General features: G+C 41.2%; 1 protein-coding gene across 5 annotated transcripts in view; it reads right to left on the bottom strand.

Annotated features, from left to right (window-relative positions):
- Positions 1 to 1,799: 1,799 nt before the first annotated feature.
- LUC7L2 (LUC7 like 2, pre-mRNA splicing factor) overlaps positions 1,800 to 27,982 on the bottom strand; it is an 80,042-nt gene continuing 53,859 nt past the window's right edge. For all 5 annotated transcript variants that reach the window (XM_006145036.3, XM_006145035.3, XM_014586488.2 and 2 more), the window contains 5 exons: positions 25,295 to 25,471; positions 22,136 to 22,227; positions 17,374 to 17,403; positions 7,715 to 7,906; positions 1,800 to 3,130 (listed from right to left, as the gene is read on the bottom strand). In XM_006145036.3, the coding sequence (XP_006145098.1) occupies positions 2,953 to 3,130; positions 7,715 to 7,906; positions 17,374 to 17,403; positions 22,136 to 22,227; positions 25,295 to 25,471 (669 nt within the window). In that variant the 3' untranslated portion in view covers positions 1,800 to 2,952. The remainder of the gene's footprint in view (positions 3,131 to 7,714; positions 7,907 to 17,373; positions 17,404 to 22,135; positions 22,228 to 25,294; positions 25,472 to 27,982) is intronic.

The following is a 27,982-nucleotide window of genomic DNA, read 5'->3' as shown; positions in this document are numbered from 1 at the left end:
TGGCCACACCACAATCCCTTCTCTTCCACTCTCCTTTTGGAATTCTGGGCACGCACGCACATGTGCCCGGCATGTTTCTCAAATTACCAGGTCTGAGACTGAAGTATGCAGTCAGCTATGTGCTGTCTTAACCACACCACTGGTGTGGCCCCAAAATACACTACTACTTGGTGTGGAAAAAATGGAACTTGGGGGAGAAAGTTTACCTTGGTTTCAGGCGTAATAAAGTAAGAATGCCTTTCTCTAAAACACAAGTCTGCTTCAAATGGAGGCTTTCCACCTCGTAGTTTCAGTTGCTGCTATTGATACGGCCTAGCCAAGGAGCTTCGGGGAATACACGGCAACAGCAAAACACAGCGGCTTTACCAGAGGTAAACACATGGAGCGTGGCCAGTGTTTTTGCAAATGCCTAAGCTCAATGACCCTTTCTACTACAGTCACCAGCTAACATCGAAGTATCAAAAATTATGTTATGAGAAAGAGATCTAACATTGAGATTTTAGGGTTATTCTAATTCACAGTGGCTGGCCTCATGGACTTTTTTTTTTTTAAAGATTATTTTAGTTTTTAATTTGACCAGAGAATGAAAGGGAAAGTGAGAAAGCAAGCCGTCAGGTCCAAGATGTGAACCATGGATGTCTATGGAGTCCAGCACTTTAATCACCATGCTACCTGCTGGCTCTCATGGACAATCCTTTAAAATGAAGATTGCTTATCTCAAAGTCTACTTCTAGAAGCATCCAAGCAATGGAATTGTTCTAAAATGATTTTTAAAAAGGGATCATTCCCATAAGGGCCTATGCAGTTGAGTGATCTCTGTGGTAGCGAGCCCAGAGGATGGTGTGCTTCACTGGCCATCATTGGCATGGTGGTGGTGCTGGTTACAACCTAGGCCAACCAGAAAGCACAACTCCATGAGAACTCAGACAGTGTTACTTCTTCAAGTACTCAATTCCAACTGTACAAATATCAACATGAGGATGCATTACTAAAGGATGCTTCAGAGTTTAGTATCTAACTCCACATATGTCATTAATTCATGGAAGGGGGTCCCTGGACGCGCTTCTTTGTGCCTACCAGCTAATCCTTTTCATCTTACTCCAAAGAACTAAATCCACACAGTGCTTGAAAAGGTTTAGGAGAACAGTGGGGACCACCAGGATCAAAATAAATACAATTTCTCAGCAACTTAATAAAAAGGGGGGGGGGGCAATGGGACACTGATACAGGTGGGTCTCTCACATTAAACTCCAGAGTAACTCAACAAGAGGAACCAAATGGGACAGAAACTCTCCAGCTAATGAGGCACAGCTTGGTAAACTGGGAACTGGGAACTGGGAAATGGTGGGTGTAAACCCTGATGTAAATCTGCTAACCCTGACAGTGGCACTGGTTTTCTGTTCTTGAACATCTATAGAGGCCCATATTCCTCTGTCACATCAAATCTGTCAAATGTTGGGGCCCCAAAAACACAAACAATTCCTGAAAGGTGACCTTAATCATACTTGCCGACAGTAATTTTATTTTTGAGAGAGAGATTTTTGCCATAGGGTGCATGTGTTCACTGGAAAGACGGAGAGACAGAAAGATCTTGGGCGCGCACGCACATATGCCCAGCGTGAGTTTTAAGCCATCGAATCCGGGACTCGAACGTGGTCGACTACGCAAGAGTCCAATGGTGTAACCATTACATCTGCTGGTCCCCCTAATTTCATTATGCATAAAATGTATTTTTTGTTTCTCAGATTTTCTAGACTCACAGGTAATACCTACCTTCTGTGGAGAAACTTGTAGTCCCATTAAGCTGGTTACATACACTGTTTTTATTTAGATTTGCTGAATGAGAACAATAACAAAAAACAAAAAAAAAACCCCACAATTTCTTCTGTAGGTCCAGTCCTTTTGTACAAAGGTTGGTACAGACAGCCCTGAAGCCCAGAAACAGAGTTAGTGAGGGCCCTGGGTGGGCGACACTTCACCTGGGACCTTGGCAAGTCTATGTCTATCTCCTTTGGTGCCTCGCACAGTAAGGCACTGCTAATGTTGGAACAGAACAGAGGAAATGCCCACACCAAATAGTTCAAGGAACAACTTACTAGACAAGTTACAGTCTAATGATGGTAGTTGGTGATTGTTTTTTCATTTTATTATTATTATTTTTACAATAGGGTGTAGCTTTATATTCCACACACACAAAATAAAACAAGAAGTGCTTAATACGAAAGAGTCCCTGCCCCCACCCCCCTCAGAACATCCTGAACATAGCAATCCAATAGAACAGAAAAATCAAGACAAGTTTGATTTCAAAATTTCAATAAAAAAGCAAAGTTTATAATGCAACAGCTGTTCAACTTCCAACTCTAAATAGGCACCATTAAACAAACCACCTCCCCCCACCCCAGCATTTTAAATCTCCAGCACACATTCCAGTATAAATGCTCTGAACTGTAAATCAGCTAATAATTAATAATGGGAATAGAACCTTAGAACAGAAGTTATATTGCTTCCCTGCCGCCCTTCTCTTATAGGTATGGAGAGCGCAGGTATTAGGGGATACAAAAGTCAGAGGAAGAAGAATTAAAAAAGAAAAATCCCCAAAGCTGCAGCTGTTTGAACTAGAAAGGAAGACAGCATTTTACAAATGTTCAAAAAACCCCAAGGCAAGTAACACAATTCGTTCACTAGCACTCCTAACTTGAAGGATAAGGAGATCAGCATCTTATTGTATAAAACGGTACTCTGAACTGTATTACAGGTTCACCAGAAACTATGGATGTAGTTTTAGCTTCACCAAGGAAAACAGGTTCAGTTCAGATCAAGTCAGATACTGTGTCTCTAGCCTAGCTGGATGGGTGTCTGGAACTGCCCACTGTCACCCTGAACAGCTGTAAACTAAACGGTAGGATGGAACTCCATAGGAAGCTTAAGGACTGAAGAGCTGCACACAGCTAATTAGATCTCCCCTGCTTCACGCTCTTCAGAGCTCCTCCTGTCTTCTGATCTGCCATTAGCACTCTCATAGGACCGCTTCTTATCTTTTCGATCTCTGTCACGAGGTGATCTGTCTCTTGAACTCCTGTCTCTGTCACGTGATGCTAAGTCTTGGTCTCTGAATCTCTCTTTTGAGGATCTGAAAAATATTAATTTGAGGAGCAAAATATGTTGGGAAACCCAAAATCCAAAGGAAAGAATAGGAAAAATATTAAGCTACTGATCGCTGAAGATGTGTGGACGGATACACCCAAGACAGAGGAGGAAGGCTTCTGATAGAGAAGAGCACTGGCAAAGTGGATGAGGGGACCTCGGTGAGAAGATGGGTGAAAACCAAGTGTTGTGGGTCAAAGAACATAAGCTAAAATAATGACTTACAGGATACTCATTACCAGTGACAAACAATTCATTAAAAAAGTATTTATTGTAAAAATAATATATAGATAATAGTTTTAAAAAGTGAAAGGTATTATCAAATTTTAAAAAGATATACAGTAGAATACAGACTCCAAATTGGATGGAAACCAATGCCTTAGCACGAGGGTCAGCAAACGGTTTGCTGCCCGGCTAGTAGTTTCAATTCTCCAGCACACATTCCAGTATAATGCTCTGAACTGCAGTCAGCTAGTAATAATGGGAAAGGAAAGGAAATATCTGAGGCTCTGCAGGTCACACCATCTCTGTGGCAGTATTCTCCCTTTCTCTGAACCAACTCTGAGAATGTAAAAGCCACTCACAGTTTGCTGGCTGTACAAAAACAGGCTACACAGGAATGATCTGGCCTGTAGGCAGCAGTTTTGCCAATACCTGATTTAAATGGTGACTAGAGAACTGCTCCATTAATAATATGGCTTAATAACCATTTATTATTTTTAAAAATCTGCTTCACTCCTCTAGATACAGCTCATTCAACTAACAGGGAAACAAAAAACAAACAAACAAAACAAAACAAAAACCAGAATGGAAGACAGAGAAAGATGACCACAATAAATCTTGATTAACTATAGCTGTTTCTTAAAACTACTTGCTCCATTCCCATGTTGGGCACTTCAATAAGGCTGAGCATCCCTAATCCAAAGTCCAGAAAACTCTAAAACCTGAAAACTACTGAGGGTGAACATGATGTCACAGGTAGAAAATTCCACACTTGACCTCATGTAACAGGTCACAGTCAAAACACTGTAATACGAAAGTAAGGTACAAAATAACCACAGACTACGTGTACGAGGGGTCTTCAAAAAGTTCACAGAAAATGCGTACTGGGCCAGCTCACGACGTGCTTGTTAGGGAGGCTGGGACCTCACTCGGCGATCTGGACAGTTAAGAGTCCCAGGCCCAGCAGCCTGGGAAACATGAGTGTGTGTGCCCAAAATCCCAACAGGAGAATGGAGGAAGAGGGATTGTGGCATGGCCAACCCCTCTGGCAGGTGCCTTCTCACTCCCTCGCCCCATCTTCAACAAATGTATGTGCCCTATAGCAAAAAGGCTATTATGAAAAAACTATGTGCTGACATAAATTTTTCTGCACCAAAATTAACTTACTTTAGTTCCGTTTTCCACGCACAGTTTGAAGTCCACTTGTATGAGGTGTATATGAAACATAACGACTTCTGTGTTAGGACTTGGGGCCCATGCACAAGATATCTAATTAATACAGTCATGTGCCACATAGTGTTTCAGTCAGTGACAGACTATGAGGTTAGAACAGGCTCTATCACTCTAGATTTGCATAAGTACACTCTGATGTCCATGCAACCATGAAACTGCCTAACATTTTTCAGAAGATATCTCTGTCATTTAGCAAATCTGACTGTATGTGCAAATTTTCCAAAATCTGAAATACTTCTGATCCACAACATTTTGGATAAGGGATACTCAACCAATAATAACAAAAGAAGCTCATATTAGAGATTCAATTGAAGGGAAAACCAAAGAACATCACAGGATCAGAATAAATGCATAATCTATGAGCATCTAGAATGAATCAGTAACGTATTTTTTACATTTACTTGGTTCTTTACAGGTGAAATACTACTTTTACATAATTTTCTTATGTTCAGGATTAGGATCTGAGCACTTGCCAAGAACCTAAATAAGTAATACTTTCAGGAAAAAAAGAAGGCAGGGGGAAAATACTGCTGCACTCGGTTTTAGAAACATAGTTAAGGAAGGTTAAAAAGAAAGCCCAAAGATTAAATAATGTCAACTTGAAATATTCTCTTTAATTAAGGTTTTAATCAGATTAATTTTTACATTACGTACTAAAAACAAAAATCAGGCAGTCTAAATCTAGTGATCGCGAGTCTACTCTAGCCTTATCCGTAGCCTCAACAGGAATGGAGTACGAAGAACGACGACAGAAACAATACCTAAGAATAAGGACACTAGACGCTGGTAAGTCCCAGAGACGAGTGATAACCGAAAAGCAACTATGAGATAAGCACCCTGATGTCCAAAGTACTACACGTAAGCAGTTTCCACATGCCACTTCATCACACTGCCAACCATCCCAATAAAGCAGCTCCTCTTACTATCTGGACTTAGTAGATGAGAAAAAGACAGTGGGAGAATTAAATCGCTTGGCCAAGGCCACTGAGCCCAAGCAGGATGACTCTGGAGTCTCCACTGCACACGTCTGAACAGAGCAGAGGCAGCAGGATGCAGAGGGTTCTCGTTTACCCAGGGTAACTGCTGACAGGGAAAGGTCAGAGATAAACCTGTCTATATCAGAGACCGCTATTCCACAGCAGGGGCAGGAGGACAGTAAAACATAAAAGGCATCTGACTGGAGCTTTTACTTCAAAAATTAAACCCAGGTAGCTATGTAGCAATAAGTTGATGTTGTATGTAGTAACACATAGGTTTTTAATACCAACTATCTGGCTGATCTGGGGTAAAACCAATTAAGAGGCTTTAAAAGAGAGTCCTTTTAATTCAAAGATGAGAAATGCTCTTGAGAAAGGCAAAACCTTTAATAGTTTTACAAAAATAATTCTGTGTATAAATATGCTGAAATTCGCAGATATGAGGGGCGCCATGCATTACAGTGGGAAACCTCCTACACAACTTCGCCAACACAGGAAGCATCAGGGACTGGATGAGGAAACGTCATGCCGTCCCTCCGCCCCACCACCGGGACAGACAGGGAAGAGTTCCCGCAGACCTGAGCGATGACAGCAGAGCAGCCTGACATCGCGTGGATGTCGTCACCTGGCTGGAGGACTCCCGAAATTCCAGTGTGCAGGCAACAGAGAGCTTTTCAAATGTGTTGTTTCTGGACGAAGCCATGAAGGTAGCTTCCAGAACCCCACTGTGAGCATAAGCCCGGCGGCCACACAGCACACGCTGTCCCTTACCACTGCCACTGCCCAGCTCATTCTCGCATCTGCCTACGAAACTCACTCTAAATGGAATGTGTCTACGCGAGTCTACCGTTCAAATTACACCCACTTCATCCATTTTATCAACTACCTGCACCATGTTTGATTACTCATCTCTCTCATCTAAACGCTTTGAGCATTTATAATACAGGTTAGCACTTTATAAAATGTGGTCCTACATCAATCTAATTATCATTGAAGATGTCAGTCCTGTGTACTAGCTCACGGTAAACCTCTTACGGCAATTTGAATACATTTGCTCAACTATGTTGTATTTGTTTTCTTTTTTCTTTTTAACTAAGCCTCGTATGGTAGAAAGTATATACCTCTCACTGATTAAGTCACCTTAAGGACTACAGAGAACAAGGCCAGAATATACGAAAAGAAAAACAAAATACTGATAGCCTATTGACAAACAACTTAACAGTGATTTCAGGGAATGACTAGTTGAATTTTTTTTTAAAAAAAAGAAACATTTTAACAATTTTCTGTAGATTCTAGCAAGGATTTTTTGTGGAATAATCCATAGAAAATATATGATTAGTAGGTGCCGTGCTCTCAAACGTTTGTCATGTATTTGCTAAAGAGCAGTTGTCAAATAAGAAGCCATTTTAAGTACAGGTTACCTTCCATTACGTGACCTGAGGAGTCTGGGCACGTCACCTGTATGAAACCAGGAGTCCTGAACGCCGTGACTAAATGCTAATCCTGTGTCTGCGCTCAGCAGATACTCAGGTCCTTAAATACACCTCAACTTGCTGTCCTGCCCTCCTTGTACCTTTGGAGCTTCTCTTAACACCAAAGAAGTCCTGGAGCTTCCTTAATGTTCTGAATCTGCCCCAGCAACCTAATGGTAAATAACAATGCATGCCTGTAGTTCAGATTAAACACGAATAAACTAGAATGTGTCCGCTCTGGGAAAGTATACCAGCTCAAGTAAGTTTGGAAAACAATAAGTCAAACAAAGCTAAACAATTCTTTAATGAAAGGATTTCTTAAGAGCCTCTAATTTGCTAATACATATTGAAAAAACTCTTAATGAGTATTGGTACCTAAAATTATTTGTCCACAAAGTACTTTTTTCCAAGACACATTAAGCAGAGAAAAGCCATAACCTCTGCGTATATTGGTTCCAATTTCTAACTCTGGCTCATGAAGTATATTCTTTCGTAACAACCCATTAATCAAGGAAAAAGTGTTACACACCCACACACAAATGTGTACATTTTACCAGATGCAAGTTTCAAACCAATAATCTCTAACTCTGAACAGAAGTAACATAAGTAAACATAAACAACTAAAGCACAAGGCAGCTCCACATCCTCGGGCGGGCACGTCAATACCTCCTCTTGGACCGCTCTCTGCTCCTATCTCTAGAACTGTGCCGACTTCTCTGGTGGCTGCGGCTGCGGCTGCGGCTGCTGGAGCGGGACCGATGGCGATGGCGTTTCTCCCGAGATTTGGATCGAGTTCTCCTCTTGCGTTCCCGTGACATGGAGCGGGACCGGTGTCGGCGGTGCTCTCTGGACCTGGATCTATGCCAAGAGAAGATGTGATCTCATTTTCAGCTTCATCAGCACATTTTTTACTTTCTAAAGCCTTTTCTTTAAAGGAAAACTATTCCTTGACAGCTGAACATAATGCCAGTTCTATTCCAAGCCAGCCAAATCTACATTAAAATAAATGACTATATTAAAACTACTTACAAGTATTTCAAAATAAAACTGATTTTTTTTTTTTTTGAGAGGTTTTTGCTATAGGACGCGTGCGTTCACCAGAAAGACAGAGAGAGACAGAGAGAGAGAAAGTGAGAAATCACTCCCCAGGGGGATGGCCACACCGCAATCCCTTCCCCTCCAGTCTCCTCTCAGGATCTTGGGCATGCATGCACACGCGCCCGGCGTGAGTTTAAGCCACCAGGTCCAGGACTCGAACTGTGGTCGACTACATGGGAGTTCAGGACATAGCCATTATGCTAACTGCTGGTTCCAAAACTGATTCTTACAAGTCAATCATACTGTACAAATTTACATCAGAAATATAAAAAATAGAAGGTGAGGCCAGTAGTGGCATGGTGGTTAAAGGTGCTGGACTCCCACATGGCCAACCATGGTTCGAGTCCCAGACCTGGTAACATTCTTTCTCGCTTTCTCTCTCTCTCTCTCTCTCTCTCTCTCTCTCTCTCTCTCTGATGGGTGCATATGTCCTGTAGTGAATTAAAACTAGTAATAATGGCAAAATTAAAAGTGATGAATTATGTCATGATGATAAGCCAGGGACTGTATTACCTAGATGCTTTATTAATTTAATTTCATTTAAACTTCTAAGACTTCTGGCATACTTTAGAAATTAAGTATATACCCAAGGGACATGGACAGAAGGCAGCCGAGACAGGAGAAAGCATAGTGTTTAGGGTAAATTACTCTACCTGAAATGGAAAGGTTGTATGAACACAGACATAAGTTTTGAAAGCCCACAATAGGCCTAGTCACAGTGTAATCAAAATGCAGTGAGGAGGCCAGCAGATGGTGCAGCAGTTACGTTGTTAGACTCCCACATGGCTGACTACAGTTTGAGTCCTGAACCTGGCAGCTTCAAACTCATGCCAGGTATGTGTGCACATGTGCCCAAGATCCCAGAAGGAGAATGGAGAATGGATTGCGGAGTGGCAATCCCCCTGGGGGGGGTGATGTCTCACTTTTCCTCACTCTGTCTCCCCCTCAAGGCAAAAACCTCTCAGAGAACAACAACAACATCCCACAGTATGACATCTCTCTAACCAAGGAGCACATACTCTGGGAAGGGAAAAACTTGCAAATCATTTTACTTGATTTGTAGAAAAATGCTTTTCTTATGAGTACAGAGTAGAGAAGGAAAAACACTTCAGTAGTCTTGGCTGAGTCACAACTAACCTGTGTGCAGACGTGGAGGTGGTGCAGCTGAGGGTGGCAGGCAGAGACGTAAGCATGTGAGTGGAAACCCCCAGGGAGGAGGTGAGCACCTCTGCTAAAAAAAAGCCCCTCTGAAGAGTGACAGAGGTGCTCTAAACTGGACCACGGTGATAGCTACACAACTTTACCAAGTGACATGTACACTTAAAAACTGATGACTCCGATGGAACGGCATATAAATTATATCTCAATAAAGCGGTGAGTTTTTTGTTTTGTTTTGTTTTGTTTTTTTAAGAGAGCTTTTTGCAACAGGGAGCAGGTACTTGCCAGAGAGACAGAAAGCAAGAAATCACCCCCTGGGGGGACGGTCATGCCACAATCCCTTCTACTCTGTTCTCTTGGGATTTGGGACACACACACACACACACACACGCATGCATGCATGCACCCGGAGTGAGATTTTTTTTAAAGCCACCAGGTATAGGACTCGAACCATGGTCAACTACATGGGAGTCTAGCAACATTACCATCATGCCACTTGCTGGTCCCAAGTTGTTAGGTTTTTCTGAGTTGCCTTAAGTATGTTTTGTTTGGGGTCAGCAGGTGCTGTGGTGATTAGGGTACTGGGCTCCCCATGACTGACCACTATTTGAGTCCTGGTCCCAGTGGCTTGAGAATCACACCAGGCCCGTGTGCATACATGCCAAAAATCCTAAAAAGAGAGCAGAGGAGAAGGGACTGTAGTGTGGCCATTTCCCCAGGGGAATGATTTCTTACTTTCTCCCCAACAAGCACACATGCCCAATGGCAAAAATCTTTAAAAAAAAAAAAAAAAAAAGATGTGTTCTCAAAATTTGATAAATTCAAAAGCACATCATTCAGATGGTCTAGTTTTCAAACTTAGTTCGTTTTTTCTTTATTTTAGTTTTTGCTATAGGACGTGTGTGCTCACCACAGAGGGGAAGAGAGAAAATAAATCATTCTCCCATGGGAATGGTCATGCCACAATCCCTTCTCCACTCTGCTCTTGGGATTTCGGGCACGTGCGCACACACGTGCCCGGCATGGTTCTCAACCTGCTGGGTCTGGAACTTAAGCCAGGTAGCTGGCATGTGGGATCCAGTTACTTAACCTACACGCCACCTGGTGGCCCACAAAATTTCACTTTTAAATCATCATCTTGATATTTTTGAAATTTAAAAGCATTCGGCTTATGTCAATATTATAGTCAAAAAAGTGCTCATATTGTGACATACTACCAATCATACTGAATAGAGCATGTATACCACTGAAGAGAATACGAGAGTACTTCAAAAGGCTTATCCAAGAATAGAATGAAAGATTCTGGTGCAAAAACAATTAAAATCCATGCAGGTTCTTTATAATAAGTATTTTCCATGTATTTTCGGGAAACCTTTCATATTTCCAAAAAGGAACAGAGGGAAAAGAATATAAAAATACTACAATACGCATTTTATCAAACGATATTTTGTTTATTCATTCAAGCTATAGTAACCCTATTTTTTTCAATTCATAATCTTATTCAACTTTTTAAAAATCCCGCGCATATACCTGTTTATTCAAAAACTACTGGTGCTAGTTAGCGGTGTGGTGGTTGGGACTGCTAGATGCCAAATGGCTGACAGCAGTTTCAAGTCACAGACCTGTCAGCCTGAAAAACTCGGTGGGCAATTTGTGTGCGTGCCCCAAATCCAAAGAGAATGGAAAAGAAGGGACTGTGGTGTGGCCACCCCCTCCGTAGGTGATTTCTCGCTTTTCCAGTCTCTTTCTGTCTCACACTGATAAGCACATGTACCCTATAACACTTTAACAAACAAACAAAAAGTTACTGGTGTCTTTTGCACTATTCTAGGTACTAGGAAAACTGAACAGTAAATAAAGCCCCTGACTTTTTAGAGCTTACTACTCTAGAAAGGGGTCTACTCTAGAAAGGGGTCTCTCTATATGAAAATTCAGACAGTAAATAAACATGTCACGTAGTAAAGGAACGATACATGAACAAAGGTAAAGATGCACAGAGAAATGGGGTGGTAATATTTTACATATAAGAGACATGGAAGGCTTTTCTCATATGACAGCTTTAAGCAAAGACTGGAAGTAGTAAGGGCAGAAAGCTGGCAACCATCTCAGAGAAAGTAGAGGAAATGCAGCTGGGAGAGCACACAATATGTGGCAGAAGAGACCAGTAGGCGGGAATGAAGCAAGCATAGGGAACTAACTGGACAGCCAAGGACTCCATCACCCAAGCCAGGGGGCTCTACAGGACAAACCACACAGAAACAAGAGCTATTTATAAACATTCTGAGAACACAGATATAAACCAGAACCCTCCCAGGGCAGACTTGGCTACATAATCACTCTGATTAAAAACTATGTAACAATTTGGACTTCTGCAAAAGAAGTAGGAAACTTTTGGAAATAGTAGATCTCCTTTTTTAAAAGGCACATTCTGGCTGATAAGGAAAATAAAAGGGAGAGGAGACTGGGAGTATGCAAACCCAGAAGTAAAGAAGATCAGGTAAGAAGCTATCGCTAGGACCAGCAGATGGTGTAATGGCTACATCGTTGGACTCCCACATGGCAGACTGTGGTTTGTGTCCCAAAACCAGAGGCTTAAAACATGCCGGGTGCAGGACCAGCAGTTAGTGTAATGGCTATGTTGCTGGACTCCCATGTATTTGACTGCAGTTCAAGTCCTGGATCCGGTGGCTTAAACTCACACCGGGCGCATGTACATGTGTGCCCAAGATCCTGAGAGGAGAATGGAGGAGAAGGGATTGTGGTGTGGCCAATCACCCCCCCTATGGGGAGGATGTGTGTGTGTGATTTCTCACTTTCTGTCTCTCTGTCTCTCTCTGTCTTTCCGGTAAGCACATGCACCCTATAGCAAAAACCTCTCAAAAAAAAAAAAAAATGCTGGGGGTGTATGTGCCCTTGCCCAACATCCCAAGAAAATGGAGAAGGGATTGTGGCATGGCTATCTTCCCTGGAGAGTGAATTCTTGCTTTGTGTCTCTCTGGCAAGCAAGTGCATGTGCCCTATGGCAAAAATCTATCTCTCAAAAAAAGAAACTACGGCAGTATCAAGGTTAAGAAGGGGCTTGGTGGAGCCACCAGATGGTGTGGTGGTTAAGGCACTGAACTCTCACATGGCTGACCATAGTCTGAATCCCGGACCTGGTAGCCTGCTTTCTCACTTTCCGTTTCTGTCTCTCTCTGGTCAAATTAAGAAGTAAATAACAAAATTAAATAAATAAATTTTTTTTTTTTTTTAAGGAAGGAGCTTGGACTAGAACAAGTGGAAATTAAATTCCCAGCCCAACTATCTAAAGATGTACAAATGCTTTAAATAAAATATCTTTTCAGCAAATGGATATTAATCAGCCAGTAACAAGAGCAGTATCACTGTTTAATGTTTCTATATCTCATCTTGGACCTGAGAAACTGACTATATATTAGTTGACAAAATTATTTATTTTTTAAAAAATAATTATTTATTTATTCATTCATTCATTTTTTAGTTTGACCAGAGAGAGACAGGGTGACAGTGACAGAGAGAGGAAGTGAGAAAGCAAGCCACCAGATTCAGGACTTGAACCCTGGTCAGCATGTGGGAGTGTCCAGTGCCTTAACCACCACACCACCTGCTGGTCCCCCCAAATTATTAATTTTTAATCATTAATTTATTATTGTTATTATTGTTATTATTGTAGAGGTTCTTTTGCTATAGGGTGCGTGCACTCACCAGAGAGACAGAGAGAAGGAAAGAGAGACAGAAAGTGAGAAATCCCCCCTCACTGGGGGGACTACGGGCCACACCGCAATCCCTTCTCCTCCATTCTCCTCTCGGGATCTTGGGCATGCGTGCACAAACATACACACACACACACACGCTCGGCCTGAGTTTCAAGCCACCAGGTCCAGAACTCAAACCACAGTCAACTATGTGGAAATCCTGCAACATAAACATTATACCATCTGCTGGCCCCAATCATTAACTTCTTATTGTCTTTAAATTTTTTCTGTTTTAAACAAAAATACCACAGAAAGATTCTAACATGTACTAAGGGGTAGCCAAAAGAAATTTAAGGTTTTTTTTATATCAATAAATGCTCTTGTTTTCAGGGAAAAATTCTTGAGAAATATTGATAGTTACTCTCTAGAGTGGTGTCAGGAGATTTCAGAGAGATGTGATCTAAACAAGAAGAATGGCAGTGTGACATTTTAAGATGCATGTTCACCCATCACTCCTGGCACACTGACTGTATGGCCTGCAGCTTGCCAAGGCAGGCCATAGAACTGGTCATAAAGTGACGAGGCCATGCAGCCAACACAGGCTGAACATAAAGGAGCTGTATCTCATGCCTAAGCAAGGACCGGGCTGAGAAGAAACTGTGAAGCAAGGCTGACAGTTATGTGCTCCAATTTCTAACTGTGTCTTGCTGTACTGGTCTGCACTCAATTTCTCTGCCATTAGCTTTACTGTTATTATGGTATCCCGCAAGGGTAAAATAACACCCCCAGCCTTACTGCAACTTTACTATAAAGCCAATTAGTGATCCTGAAGGAATGCGGTTTCCTAAGGTGAGGCAGGGATCAGGAAATTTGAGACTCCCCCACCTGCCTGTGTTAAGCTGAATTAGCATGTTAGGTTAAGTTAGTATAAACCAAATTAGTGTCAGTAGCATATGTAGACTAAGTTAGTTTAAGGCTAATTTTACATAAATATCCCTTGTTAAAGCTGCAGGCCAAGTTAGCTTATGTTAGGTCAAGTTATTGTACCCACCACCCACTCCCCATGACAGGGACTCAAAGATAAAGCTCAAGAATTCACTGATTAACAGACAAAAATCCAGCGAATAAAATACAGGGACCCGCGGGTTAATAGGACAGATCTGGCTAACAGCGACAGAATAAACAAACCTGAGGGCTCCAGGGGGAAAATTAACTATCTTAGCTGGGAGTTCTTATCTAGTTCAGGCAAGCAACAGATCGTCTTTAACTATAAAGAGTTTCTCATCTGTGTGCTGTTAACTTTGATAAACTGCTAATAAAACATCCTGTGTTGTCTCCTGAGCTACAAAATCTTCTCATCCAAAAAGGCCCTGTCCAGTAATCAAGATTTCAGAAGAAAATGCTCCAGACAGATGGACTCCTTCATTCTGAGGGCTGTGATCGACTTCACCTGATCAAACGGGACAGTGCATCATGTTTTGTGATTGTTTCCATACTTTGCATACCCTATTTCTTAGAGTAAATCTTTTACTTCCCCCTCACCCTTCCTACTTCTGTAAAACATCCCTCAATAAATACTTATGTTTGATAGCCACTGAGGCTGCAGTCTTGAGCTTGCTCTGGCTGTAGTCGGCTGAGAACATGCTGAAGGGCATCGAGGTTTCTACCTGAATTTCTGCTCGGCCGCCGTAGCCTTCCTGTGTATGAGCCTCAACCCACCCCGGCTGGAACAGGTCTCCGGCAATAAAGAAATGAAGACTTGGGAACCAGCAGTTAGCGTAATGGCTATGTCGCTGGACTCCCCCGTAGTGGACCGCGGTTCGTGTCCCGGCCCCGGTGGCTTAGAACTCACGCCGGGCGCGTGTGCGTGCGTGCCCAAGATCCCGAGAGGATAATGGAGGAGAAGGGATTGCGGCGTGACCATCCCCCCTGGGGGGTGATTTCTCGCTTTCTGTCTCTATGTCTCTCTCTGTCTGTCTGGCGAGCGCACGCGCCCTATAGCGAAAATCTCTCCAAAAAAAAAAAAAAAAAAAAAGAAATGAAGACTCTCATTTCAGAGGGAGAAAAGTATAGAGTCCAAAAAAAATCTGTAGAGAGAGACCTTGCTGGATTTTTCCCAATCAGTCTACCACCATTAGATCATACTTTCAAAAAAAAAAAAAAAAAGTTTTCTAGAGGTGCTTATGCTTGCGGAAGAGAGACAGAGAAAGAGAAAAAAGGAAAATCAAGAAAGCACCACCCGTGGGGGGATGGCCACACAATAGTCATTTCTCCTTCCAGGATTTTGGGCACGCATAAACATGCACCCAGCATTATTTTCTTTTTTTAAAATTTATTTTATTATTTTTGGGGGGGGAGAGATTTTCACTACTGGGCGCATACGCTCGTCAGACAGACAGAGAGACAGAAAGCGAGAAATCACCCCCCAGGGGGGATGGTCACGCCGCAATCCCTTCTCCTCCATTCTCCTCTCGGGATCTTGGGCACGCACACACACACGCCCGGCATGGGTTTTAAGTCACCAGATCCAGGACGCGAACTGCGGTCGACCATAGCCATTACGCTAACTGCTGGTTCCCCACCCAGCATGATTTTCAGGCCACCTTAACACTACGACACAGACAGGCCTCAATCACACCCTTTTTGTTCAATCATATTTCTATGTAGTCATCCATATTTTAATGTCTGTGCAATTAAGCCTCCATAAAAGGTCCAAAAGGAAGGAGTTCTGAAAGTTTCTAAACAGCTGAACAAATGAAGGCCTGCAGGAAGGTACCCACAACTCAGTCATGCTGGGAGGGTGGCATGCCCCAGTTCCACCAGAAGAGAAGAAACTGTGCCTGGGACCCTTCCAGACCTCGTCCTGTGTATCTCCTCTTCTTCTGGCTATTTATTTATATCCTTTAAAATATTCTTCATAAGGGACCAGTAGTTAGCGTAACGGCTGTCACTGAACTCCCATGTAGCTGACCGCGGTTTGAGTTCTGGACCCAGTGGCTTAAACTCACGCCGGGCGCATGTGTGTGCGTGCCCAAGATCCCAAGAGGAGAATGGAGGAGGAGGGATTGCTGTGTGGCCATCGCCCTGAGATGTGATTTCTCACTTTCTGTCTCTCTCTCTTTCTGGTGAGCGCACATACCCTATGGCAAAACGCTCTTAAAAAAAAAAAAAAAATCCTTCATAATAAGGCCAGCCAATGGTATGGCGGTTAAGACAGCTGGATCCCACAAGGCTGACTGTGCAGTTCGAGTCCCAGACCTGGTGGCTCAAAAGACACAGGAGACATGAGTGTGTATACTCCCAAAATCATGAAAAGAGGAAGAAATGGAGAAGACTGAATACTGTACCAGGCAAGATTATCATATGGGAAGGAAAGACAAGAACATTCTCAGATAAACAAAAACTGATAGAATGTACCAACACCAGACCAGATCTCCAAGAAGTTCTCAAGGGAGTGCTATACCAGGAAAATGAAATACAACACACAGAAATAGGAGTTTTAAAAACTAAGAAAATGGCCAACTTAATCATAGAGACACGTCTGGAGTTGAATATTATATCCCAGAATTTAATCGGGAAGATCAAGCCACAACAGAAGATAGAATAAGTACATGAGACTGAACTGGTGAAATAGGATTTTACGACTTTTGACTAAACATTGCTGATTTTCTTCTAGGGTTTGTTTTCCATTTTTTTTTTAAGGATTTTTGTCCTGTCTTGGCCTGCCGATAGGTTCATGTACATACCATCTAAACAGAATCCTTACCTGTTTCCTGGCTTTAAGTTTTAAGTAAAGTTGCTTAGCATTTCTTTGATTTATTAAAGCTAAAACTACTTTTCTTGAGAGTAAAAAATAAATTAAAAAATACCTATTTAATACCATACTAAGCTTTACAGCATCAGCGAGGTGCTACTAATATATTCATTCTCCTCAGTTTCACGCCTAAAATCAGACATGTGTTCACTGACATGTATATACCAGCTGAATTTGCTATTTACTGACAGTAGTTCCTTAACAGATTTTGTGAATCAATTAAAAAGGGGGGGGAATGGAAAACTGTAGACACCTAAGATAGTGTGAGAGGAGGGGGGGAAGTGGCAGAGGGTGAGAAATAGGGGTTAAAAAATATACATATATATATTCATGTATATATATGAAACTAGAAATGGAAAATTAATGACAATAACATGTATAATTAAGCTACAATGCCGTATATTTTGGATGGGAAATCACATTTTGTATGCTGTGATGACACTCAGGGAATGAATGTAAATTAATTAAAAATGTATCAGAAGAAAATTAAAAAAAGAAAAAGAATATCAGAGCTTCTTATACCAATCTTGTGTAATACCTACCGTTTGGGATTCTTGCTATGTGATCGGGACCTAAAGAAAAAAAAAAAAAGTATCTATTTTTAGAAAAGTGACTACAAGCAAAAGAAAAAACTTCAAAATGCTGTTAAATTGCAATCTTCCTGAGCTCTAATTTTCATATTAATTTTATAAATATAAGGCATGAATTTATGTACCCAAACTTCTCCAAAATGTACCACAAACTCTACAGACCTCCCCACCATGCTATACGGGCTTCCTTAACTCAGGATACCTGGGTTTAAAAATGTCTATGCTGCTGGGAGACTGCAACAGTTCATCGAACTTTCTGATTCTCCAGAAACCACTTCCAGCCTGGAGAGCAGTCTGCTAACAGCTGTCACTTCTCTTTTCCCTCCTGGGAACATAGTAAAACTTCTATGTTCATAGAGCAGATGCTTTGGAGCTACAACCTCATACTACAGCTCCTGGAACACCTAGCTCAATCTTTCAACAACTGTTTTCATGGGAAATGAGACACTTACGATGCATTTTTTCACATCTGCCAGAACACAGGCAATGATAAGTATGAATAGTTAATATTATGGTTGGAGGAATGTCATAGGGACATTTCTGTCCTGGGTAACACATAGCATGGCCGAAATCATGGCTTTGCCAGATGTGAGTTTTTACTCTGGCTCTACCCTTGTCATCTGTGTGACTTGGAAAATAATACATCCTCCCCCTCGGCTTATTCCGTTACTGGCAGAAAGGGAGTAATAATGTAAATTTCACCAAGGGAGATAGAGTGTTGTAAGAATTGCCTAAACTAAATAATAGTTAAATTTCCTAGCACAGTGTACCTGGTATTTATAAATTCAGCTATCACTTTCAACACCATATTTGGATTCCCATTCTGCAAAATTTTTGTTTCTTAAGAGAGAATTTTGCTACAGGGCATGTACACTCACCAGAGAGACAAAGAAACAGAAAGTGAGAAATAACCCCCCAGAAGGGATGTCCATGACACAATCCCTTTTCCTCCATTCTCCTCTTGGGATCTTGGGCACACATGCACATGTGCCTGGCGTGAGTTTCAAGCTGCCAGGTCCAGGACTTGAACCATGATCACCAATGTGGGAGTCCAGCAATGTAACTATTACACCACCTCCTGGTTCCCCCATCTTTTATAATTTCATACTTCCTTATCATTTCTTCATCTTCCACAATTACAGTATTTCGTTAAGGTCATAGATTTTTTTTTGGAGAAGTTTTTGCTATAGGGCACGTGCACTCGCCAGACAGTAGACAGACAGAGAGAGACAGAAAGCGAGAAATCACCCCCCAGGGGGGGATGGCCATGCCGCAATCCCTTCTCCTCCATTCTCCTCTCGGGATCTTGGGCACGCACACACATGCGCCCGGCGTGAGTTCTAAGCCACAGGGTCCGGTACACAAATCGCGGTCAACTAAGTGGGAGTCCAGCGACATAGCCATTACGCTAACTGCTGGTCCCAAAGTCATAGATTTAAAAAAAAAAAAATTTTTTTTTAGTTTTTTTAGGTTTTTTTTTTTTTTTTTTGGTTATAGGGTACGACCGCTTGCGGGGGAGAGAGAGAGAGAAAGATCACCCCCAAGGGGAATGGCCATGCTGCAATCCCTTCTCCTTCATTTTCCTCCCAGGATTTTGGGGGCACACACAGTCGGCATGAGTTCCAAGCTGCTGGGTCTGGGACTTGAGCGATGGTTAGCTATGTGGGAGTCCAGAACCTTAACCACTATTCCACTCACTGGACTCTAATTTTTTTTTTTTTTAACATTTTCAAAATAGGGGTCCATTTTGTAGTAATTGTCAAAATAAACTAGCCAGGTGGTAAGCAAAGGAAAAGTGATGGGCTTTCTTGTCATTTACAAATGTAAAAGCACAGTCTTACAAAGAATTTTTCTTATTTGACTGTCACTTCAGCTGACTCTTAAATTGAGATTTCCAATGTTACTTTAAATGTCATTTATACTGCCTTAAATACCATAGTATTGGCACCAGCTAGTGGGGTAATGGCTATGTCACTGGACTCCCATGTAGTTAACTGCAGTTTGAGCCCCGGATCTGGTGGCTTAAACTGACGCCAGGCACGTGTGCGTGCGTGCCCAAGATCCCGAGAGGAGAATGGAGGAAAAGGGATAATAATAATAATATTAGGCAATACAGTCATCCCTTGGTGTCCATGGAATGGACACCAAAATTCAAAGAAGCTCAAGTCCTTTACATAAAACAGCCTAGTATTTGCATATAAACTATAAACATCCTCCTGTAAACCATCTTATAAGAAACCTTTAATTTTAGGTTTTTGCCATGGGGCTTATGTACTTACCAGAAAGAGACAGACAGACACAGGGAAAGGGGAACAACCACCCCCCCAGAAGGTGACCATGCCACAATCCCTTCTCCAGTCTCCTCTTGGGGTTCTGGCTACACACATACACATGCCCAGAGTGGCTTTCAAGCACCCAGTATGATTTTCAACCTGCCAGGTCCAAGACTTGAACCATGGTCAGCCTTGTGGGAATCTAGCACCTGAACTACTATATCACCTACTGGTCCCACTTGCAAGTAATCTTAGCATCAGATGGAAGTGAAAAGGAAAATACATAAATTTCTTTGGCACTTCTCTCTTAGGGAGCCATCTCTGCCCTCTTCATAACAAATGGCATGGCCTAGCTGCACATGCAACTGATAGAGGCATGGATACTGAGGGCCGACTGCATTCCCGTAAGAACTTAGTGTACAAAGAGTGAGAGGGGACCAGCAGGTGGTGTGGTGATTAAGGCGCTGGACACTCCCATATGGCTGACCACAGTTCAAGCCCCGGACCTGGTGGCTTGCTTTCTCACTTTCTCTCTCTCTATCTCTCTCTGGTCAAATTAAAATAAATTAATAGGAACCATTATGCAGTTAGCATAAGGGCTATGTCGCTGGACTCCCATTTAGTCGACCGTGGTTCGAGTCCCGGCCATGGTGGCTTAAAACTCACGCTGGGCGTGTGTGCGTGCGTGCCCAAGATCCCAAGAGGAAAATGGAGGAGAAGGGATTGCGGCGTGGCCATCCCCCCTGGGGGGTGATTTCTCACTTTCTGTCTCTCTGTCTCTCTCATCTGTCTGGCAAGCGCACGCACCCTATGGCAAAAGCCTCTCCAAAAAAAAAATTTAAAAATTAATTAACAAATAAAATTAATAAATAATTCTTGAAAAAAAAAAAAACAAAACAAAGAGAAGAGTGAGAACATAAAGCTCAGAGATGAAACACGTACACAGCTGACAACACTTTCCCTAAGAAGGGGAACATCCATATGCAGGCTTGCTTTATTTTGGCATTACTACACGGAGGTGAAACGCTACAAGCCGTACAACACAAACCAAGTATGCGTAAACCTCCTGAACTAGACCAAGGATAACATGCTCACGGTTTAGAGGAAGTTGGCAAGTTCTTCTCATTGACTAGAGATAGTTTTAATCAACTTAAGACCTATTTGCTAACTCTGAAGAGAAGGCATTTAAATTTCACAGGTGCAAAATATAATTAACGCTAGGAATCAGAACTACAGGTAAATCTCTTGTGGTATGTGTGGTCCACCCTAAAGCTATTGAAGGAGAAGTTATGAAGATAAGTTACAGAAATTGTGCCACCACGATGCCATGTAATTTTCGTTGCCAACAGGTTCCTAAAAATTTAGAAATCTGGGACCGGCTCTGTGGCTTAATGGTTAAAGGGAGCTGGATCCCTCATGGCTAACGACGTTCAAATCCTGGCCCCAGTGGCTTGAAAAACATATCAGGTCCATCTTTATGGATGCCCCAAATCCTCACAGAATGGACAAAAGGGGACTGTGGTGTGACCACACCCCATTGCAGGGATGTCTTCTCCCTCTCCCTCTCCCTCTTGTGAGCACATGCACCCTTTGGCAATTAAAAGAAAAATGTAGACATTCTAAATATAAAGAATTATAAGATATTATCAATTAACAAATACTAATATAGGCAGAATTGTGTACATTTAGCTATTATTAAATTATATGAATTGTTATGGTTCATGACTCCTAGAATAAAGAAAATAAAAACCAAAGTTTAATATAAAAGAATTAAAAAACCAACCAAACAAAAACAAAAAAAGATAACAAACATTTTATCAATAAGTATAAAATACATCATATAAAAATAAAAAGTTATGGATACTGGCAGGTGGTGTGATTAAGGCTCTGGACTCCCACAGGGCTGACCGCAGTTCAGGTCTTGGACCTGGCGGCTTGACTTCTCACTCACCTCACCTCCTCTGTCTCTCCCTGGATAAACTGAAAAATAATGATAATAAATAAAATATTCTTTACAAAATAGGGTAAAATAGTTATGTGCCAGCCTGGTATAAATCTGTCAAATATGAAAAATTAGAGAGAGTTAGAAAATAGGTTCTCATACATTTTATTATAATGCAAAGCATTCTTAGTCACTTTTCTACCATATTAAAGGAAATCATTATTAGTTAAATTGTCAAGCGTTATTATAGCTGCACAGACATTTTTTCACACGGTCTTTTTTTACCCTGCCATAGGGTGCATGTACTTGCTAGAGAGGCAGAGAGTGAGTACTCATCCCCAAAGGAGATGGCCATGCCACAATCCCTTCTCCATTCTCCAAGAAAACAGAAATTTCTCACGTCCCAAAACAGAATTAACAACTAAACTCCTCTATCAATAACATTTCTTTTTAGAACTGGGAAGATTAAACTTCAAATGCATAGACCACTACTCCATACCTCCTCAGCTTCTCCCTTTCTTCTCTCTCGCGCTCCTCTCTTCGTTTCAGACGCTCCTGGTTTCTCTTCTCCTGCTTCTCAGCCACAACTCTCTTAAAAATGATAATAAATAAGAAGCATAATTACTGGTTCCATTCTTAATTAGCTTTACCCTGAACTGTATGTTCCCAACATAATAAAATTAACACTAAAACCTGTTTTAAAACAACTCAATTTAAAGATGTGGCAGGTATATAATATTGGGTTTATAAATATGCTTCAATATCTTTCCCCAAAACTGGTAAAATAGCATGTGTTTCCATAATTCTTTATTTCCCTGATGAGGATGAGACAGTGTGAGAGACAGAGAGACAAGCACCTGCAAATGTGACCCACATCAACTAGCCTCTCAGGCCTTCTCAGCCAGCCAGGATTATGGGCATGGGCGCAGAATATACAGGTTGACCAGGGAACCAAAGCTCTGACTGTGCACATGATTCCAGTAACGCTTGAGCAGCACATTACCACTGCATCATCACGCCAATCCATCATTTCTTAATGATGTTTCCAATTCACTTTTATAAGAGTTTCTTCTGTAAATATTTTCCAAAATTAATTTGTACTTTTTTTAAAAGAATTATTTTTATTTAACTTTACTGGTCTGTTTATTTTTAATTTGATAGAGAGGGACAGAGCAAGAGAGAGAGAAAGAGAGAAAGCAAGTCACCAGGTCTGAGACTCGAACCATCATTAGCCATGTGGGAGTCCAGTGCCCTTAACCATCATAACACCTGCTGGCCCCTAATTTGTACTTTTTTTTTGGAATGGTTTTTGCTATAGGGCGTGTGCGCTCGCCAGAGAGACAGAAAGCAAGAAATCACCCCCCAGAGGGGATGGCCACACCGCAATCCCTTCTCCTCCATTCTCCTCCTGGGATTCTGGGCATGCACGCAAGCACACGCGCCCAGCCTGAGTTTTAAGCCACTAGGTCCAGGACTTGAATCACAGTCTACCACATGGGAGTTCAACAACATAACCATTACACTAACCACTGGTCCCCCCCAATTTGTACTTTCTAAAGAACACCAAACATTGGGGGCAGGAGGGAGGGACTCAAGGGGAAGGAAAAAAAAGCAAAACATTTCAACAGACACAAAAATTGAAAATTACTCGGCCAGCAGGGTAACATGGTGGTTAAAGTGCTGGACACTCCCACACGGGCAACCATGGGTCGAGTCCTGGACCTGGTGGTTTACCTCCTCACTCTCCTCCCCCACCGTGTCTTTCTCTGGTCAAATTGAAATAAATGAATAAATAAAACTTACATAAATAATTTTTTTAATAAATGGAAAATTACCCAGTTAGGATAATGTGAATGATAATCTATCTGACTAGAATAATATGCAGTGTATAGTGTAGTCATGCTGGGAAAATCATACTGTATGCTATAAAAGATGTAAATCATTAAATGTAAAAAATAATAAATTAAATGAATAAATTTTTTGCTCACTAGACACTAAACTAAAAGCATCTTAAATCACTACAAGTTCCCAAGTCCTATGATTGCTAATACAGATATATCTTCTGTTGCTTCCAATTATCATCCTGATTCTGCTGCTTTTAAAGAGAGGAGTACAATGGCAGAGAGTTCTGTTGTTGAGTCTACATGTGCGAAGATTCCCAAAAAGGAACCATTTCTGAGGTTTAACTTAGAGACCACAACCATTTGCTATAGGGAAATTTACTTTGAAGATTTTTATACACTTACTTAAGATCATCCTATAAGGTCATTAGTAAAGTCATGATGAATTTTTGCATGGAAAAATCTATCTGATGACTCAACAGTTACTATGAATACTGAGAAGGGATCACTGTTAACTATAAGGAAAACATCCTTGGGTGTTTTCTGACTGCACATAATTTTAAATGTCAAGTTACAGATCTTGGGTTAATTTGAGTGACAATAACTACATAAAAAGCGACTATCCAGGCCCAGCCACAGGGATGCTGGGCAGCAGGGGTGCTGCTGTGCAATGCTGGAGACCATCTAGAAAGACTCTGCGTCGTTAGCAACCTGGCAGGCACACCTCTGATCCTTGCTAGCTGCAGCCCTGGGGGTGAGGTTATGGTGTGAAGGCCCAGTTGAGGGTGTTACCCTCTGCTCCCGAAAGAAAGAAACTTAAAAAAAAAAAAAAAAAAAAAAAAAGGAAGAAAAAGAATGTATCCACTGTTTCCATCTCAATTCATGACAAAACACAATTCTTAAAAACCAGCCTCATCAGACTACTGAAAGGTAAACTGACTATATCCAAACTGCCTTATCTTTGCCAATTCAGAAACACATCCCACATTTTTTGTGTCTTTATTTCAGCAAAAGAAATAACTTAAGAACCATATTACTCCGGGCGGGTGTGCATGCATGCCCAAGATCCCGAGAGGAGAATGGAGGAGAAGGGATTGCAGTGTGATCATCCCCCCTAGGGGGGGGTGATTTCTTGCTGTCTCTCTGTCTGTCTGGTGAGCGCACACGCCCTATAGCGAAAATCTCTCCAAAAAAAAAAAAGAACCATATTGCTTTTCTTACAATATCCTATATATTAAGTAATAGTGATTTTCATTTTTTTGCAGGTTTCATCCTACATCCTTTCTGAAAAGGGGACAGAAGCATAAAATATGATTAGAACTAGAGGTGCTACAAACTTGCAAATTTTTTTTTTTGCAATGAAGAATTACTATTATATTGAGTTGCTGAAAAAGTCATGACTCATTTTTGTGTAGAAAAATATGTCTTGACTTTTCTAATGACCCAAAATTAATGTTATATCAGCTTTATTGGGAAAAAAAAAGGACAACAATGGAAATTTTAGGGGACTTTGTATAAAGTAATTAATTAGCTTTGAAACCAGTTTAAAGGAGCTCTAATACAGCATTATGCCCAACACAAAATGCTACCTCCCAGCATATTGGGATGGTACTTAAATTTTAAAATCTGCTTCTAAGATATTTTTCAGTAAGCCAGACTGACGCTCCCCTTACATTCCTGCACTACTTAGTATGTGTTGTTAACAGATACCAAATATAACTGAATCACAGCCAAGAATACTGCATACAAAGACAATACAGATCAGAAAAATAGTGGCTATGTAAGATATAGTGAGGGATATTAATTTACCAATGTACCTTTAATTCTTCAAGTTTCTCTCTTATTTCAATAAATCCCAGGTGCAGTTTACCCCCAAAATGATCAGCTAGCCTTCTGTCATTATCATGAAGACCTAAATAGGCAGAGCAGACTTCACAGACTCGAAGTTTCTGCTGTTGGAAACTGGAAGCTGGCATAGAATTCCGATACACTTCCTAAAAAATGAGAAAAACAACAACCACATAAACCTCACTGAAAGTCACACAATAAAGGGAGGGAGAGGGGCTCAGCAATAACGCAACGATCTGCGAGGCAAACCCACACAGAAGATCGCAGGTTCACACAGAGATGCCTCCCTGACGTGTACACCCGACCAGGATCTGGGGTGTGAGGACTCTGTTGGGGATCCCTGTCTTTGTGTCTTTATCTTTCCAGTCTCTCTCGCTCAAGGAAAAAAACAGGTAAACAAACTTAAAAATGTCAATCAAGTATATTATGATTATTACCAAGATTACACCAATGAATATATAAATAGATTACTTATGAAACTGTGTGATCATACTCTGTCCCTTCTCTGGTCAAATTAAAATGAATGAATAAAAATAAATTAAGTTAAATAATTCTTACCAGAAAAAAGAAAACAAGGCAAACAACGATAACATCCAGTGTTGGTGGCTCAAGCAGTAGGGTGCGCCAGGTTCAATTCCTGGATCAACCCAACAGGGCTGAGTGCAATGTGTGTACTTGTAATCCCAGCTATAGGACGGGGCAGGAGGATTGCAGCATGGGAAGAACCTGTGAAAAATACCTGTCTCTCTTGTGTTTAAAAAACAAAATGTGGGGGAAAAGGAATTGAAGACAACTGTAGACAGCAGAGATAGTGTGATAAGAGGGTAGGAAAGGGTAGAGGGTCAGACATGGAGTAAAAATATAATATATATATGAAACTAGAAATGGAAAATTATTGATGATAACATGCATGATTAAGCCACTATGCAGTTTATTCTAGACGGGGAACGACATTGGGTATGTTGTGACGATGCTTAGGAGATGAATGTAAATTAATTAATTAAAAAAAAAAAGCTTCAGGAGAAAAAAATAACACGAAAACTGTTTTTATCGAAATTAAAAGAAAATGCATATTTGATGACTGTGGTAAGCTATATAGCCCCAGCTAGGTGCTACTTTATAGTATGTTCATTCTACTCACTGAGGTTTATGCCTAAAGTCAGACTTGTGTTCATGGATATGTATATATCAGCTGTGCTTGCTATTGGAAATATTTAGACTAATTAAGTTCATTAGCAAATCAATTCAATGGGGTTAAAGGCATAGAAACCAACCATGGATACCAGAGACAATGTGACAGGTGGGTGGGACATGGCAGAGGGTGAGGGATAGGGAATTGAGGATGGCAAAAAAAAAAGGGCAAAATATACAGGAAACAAAAAATGGAAAATTATTTGTTGATGTATATTGATGTTAAATAAATTTAAATAATTCTTTTTAAAATAAAGAAATAAAAGTCCTCATAAAGAAAACACCAGATCTAAATCGCTTCGCTGGCAATTTCTATCAACAGTCACTAAAGAAACAGTATCCTACAAAATACATTCAGAAAAGATAGAATCTTTCTAATTCTTTTTATGAACTGGCATTTCTTTATACCAAGCCAAAGACAGAGTTATTGGATAAATCATTAAGACTATTGGGGGGCAGGAGGACAGGAATCTAGGGGAAGAAAAAAAGCAAAACGTTTAATGGACACAGAAATGGAAAATTACCTGTTGATAATCCGCATGGCAATATCTTTGACTGGACTAATATACAGTATACTCATGCCCCAGAAAGTCCGTTATGTATGCTATAGAGACGTATAGTAATTAAATGTAAAAAAAAAAAAAAAAAAAAAAAAAGAATAAAAAAGGACTATCTGGGGAATAAGTTATCCTGAACAGTAAATTTCTTTAAATTCTCTCCTTTCTATGAAAACCATCTAACATATAGTAGGTCTTTCTCTTCCTCTAAAGGAATCCTCATTGAACCAAATAATTTCTTGATGCTTCAGGGACATCATTATATTAATAAACTGCTGTTATCCTGAAACTGTGAAGAACAAAGACCACAGTTTTTCCTTTCCTTTCCAGCAGACAGTTACTGTTAAGGCAGGGCGAAGGTCAGATGGTCGAGAGGTACTAAAATAGGTTCCTTCATTCTGTTATTTCCCCTCTAGTCTACAAAGTGGCAGCTGCTACCAGACATAAGACAAGGAGGAAAAAAGTAGGCACCCCAAGGCAGTTGGGAGTGATAAGGCCTGCCTTCCTTTTCTTGACCTTGCCACAACAGACCCTCCCCTCTTTATAGCCAAAAGACACTGGTGAGAGGTTTAAAAAGGAAAAACAAGAACAGAGTAGGGTTCTCAAGGGTGAGAGGGAACTGCAGAGCACAAATCAAAGCTCAGGTACCTCCAGGGGCCATGCAGATTACTACAGAGCAGGCCAGGTATGGTCACTTAGCAACTAAAGACACTGGCGGAAGCATAACGCCATCAATATTTGTTTTGCTTTCTCTCTGTGTTTTGTTGCCAGAAGGTACATGCACTTGCCACAGAGAGAAAGAGAGCAACCCCAAGAAAGGTGAGGTCATGTCACAATGCCCTTTTCCTCCGTTTCTTCATCCCCGTCAGGATTCTGGGAACACACAAGCGCTGGTGTTTTTTAAGTAAC

The sequence above is a fragment of the Tupaia chinensis genome, unplaced genomic scaffold (assembly GCF_000334495.1).
Source record: "Tupaia chinensis unplaced genomic scaffold, TupChi_1.0 Scaffold000140_1, whole genome shotgun sequence".
Classification (NCBI taxonomy): Eukaryota; Metazoa; Chordata; class Mammalia; order Scandentia; family Tupaiidae; genus Tupaia; species Tupaia belangeri.
The sequence above is the reverse complement of the archived record's forward strand: the minus strand, read 5'-3'. Positions and strand labels throughout refer to the sequence as shown.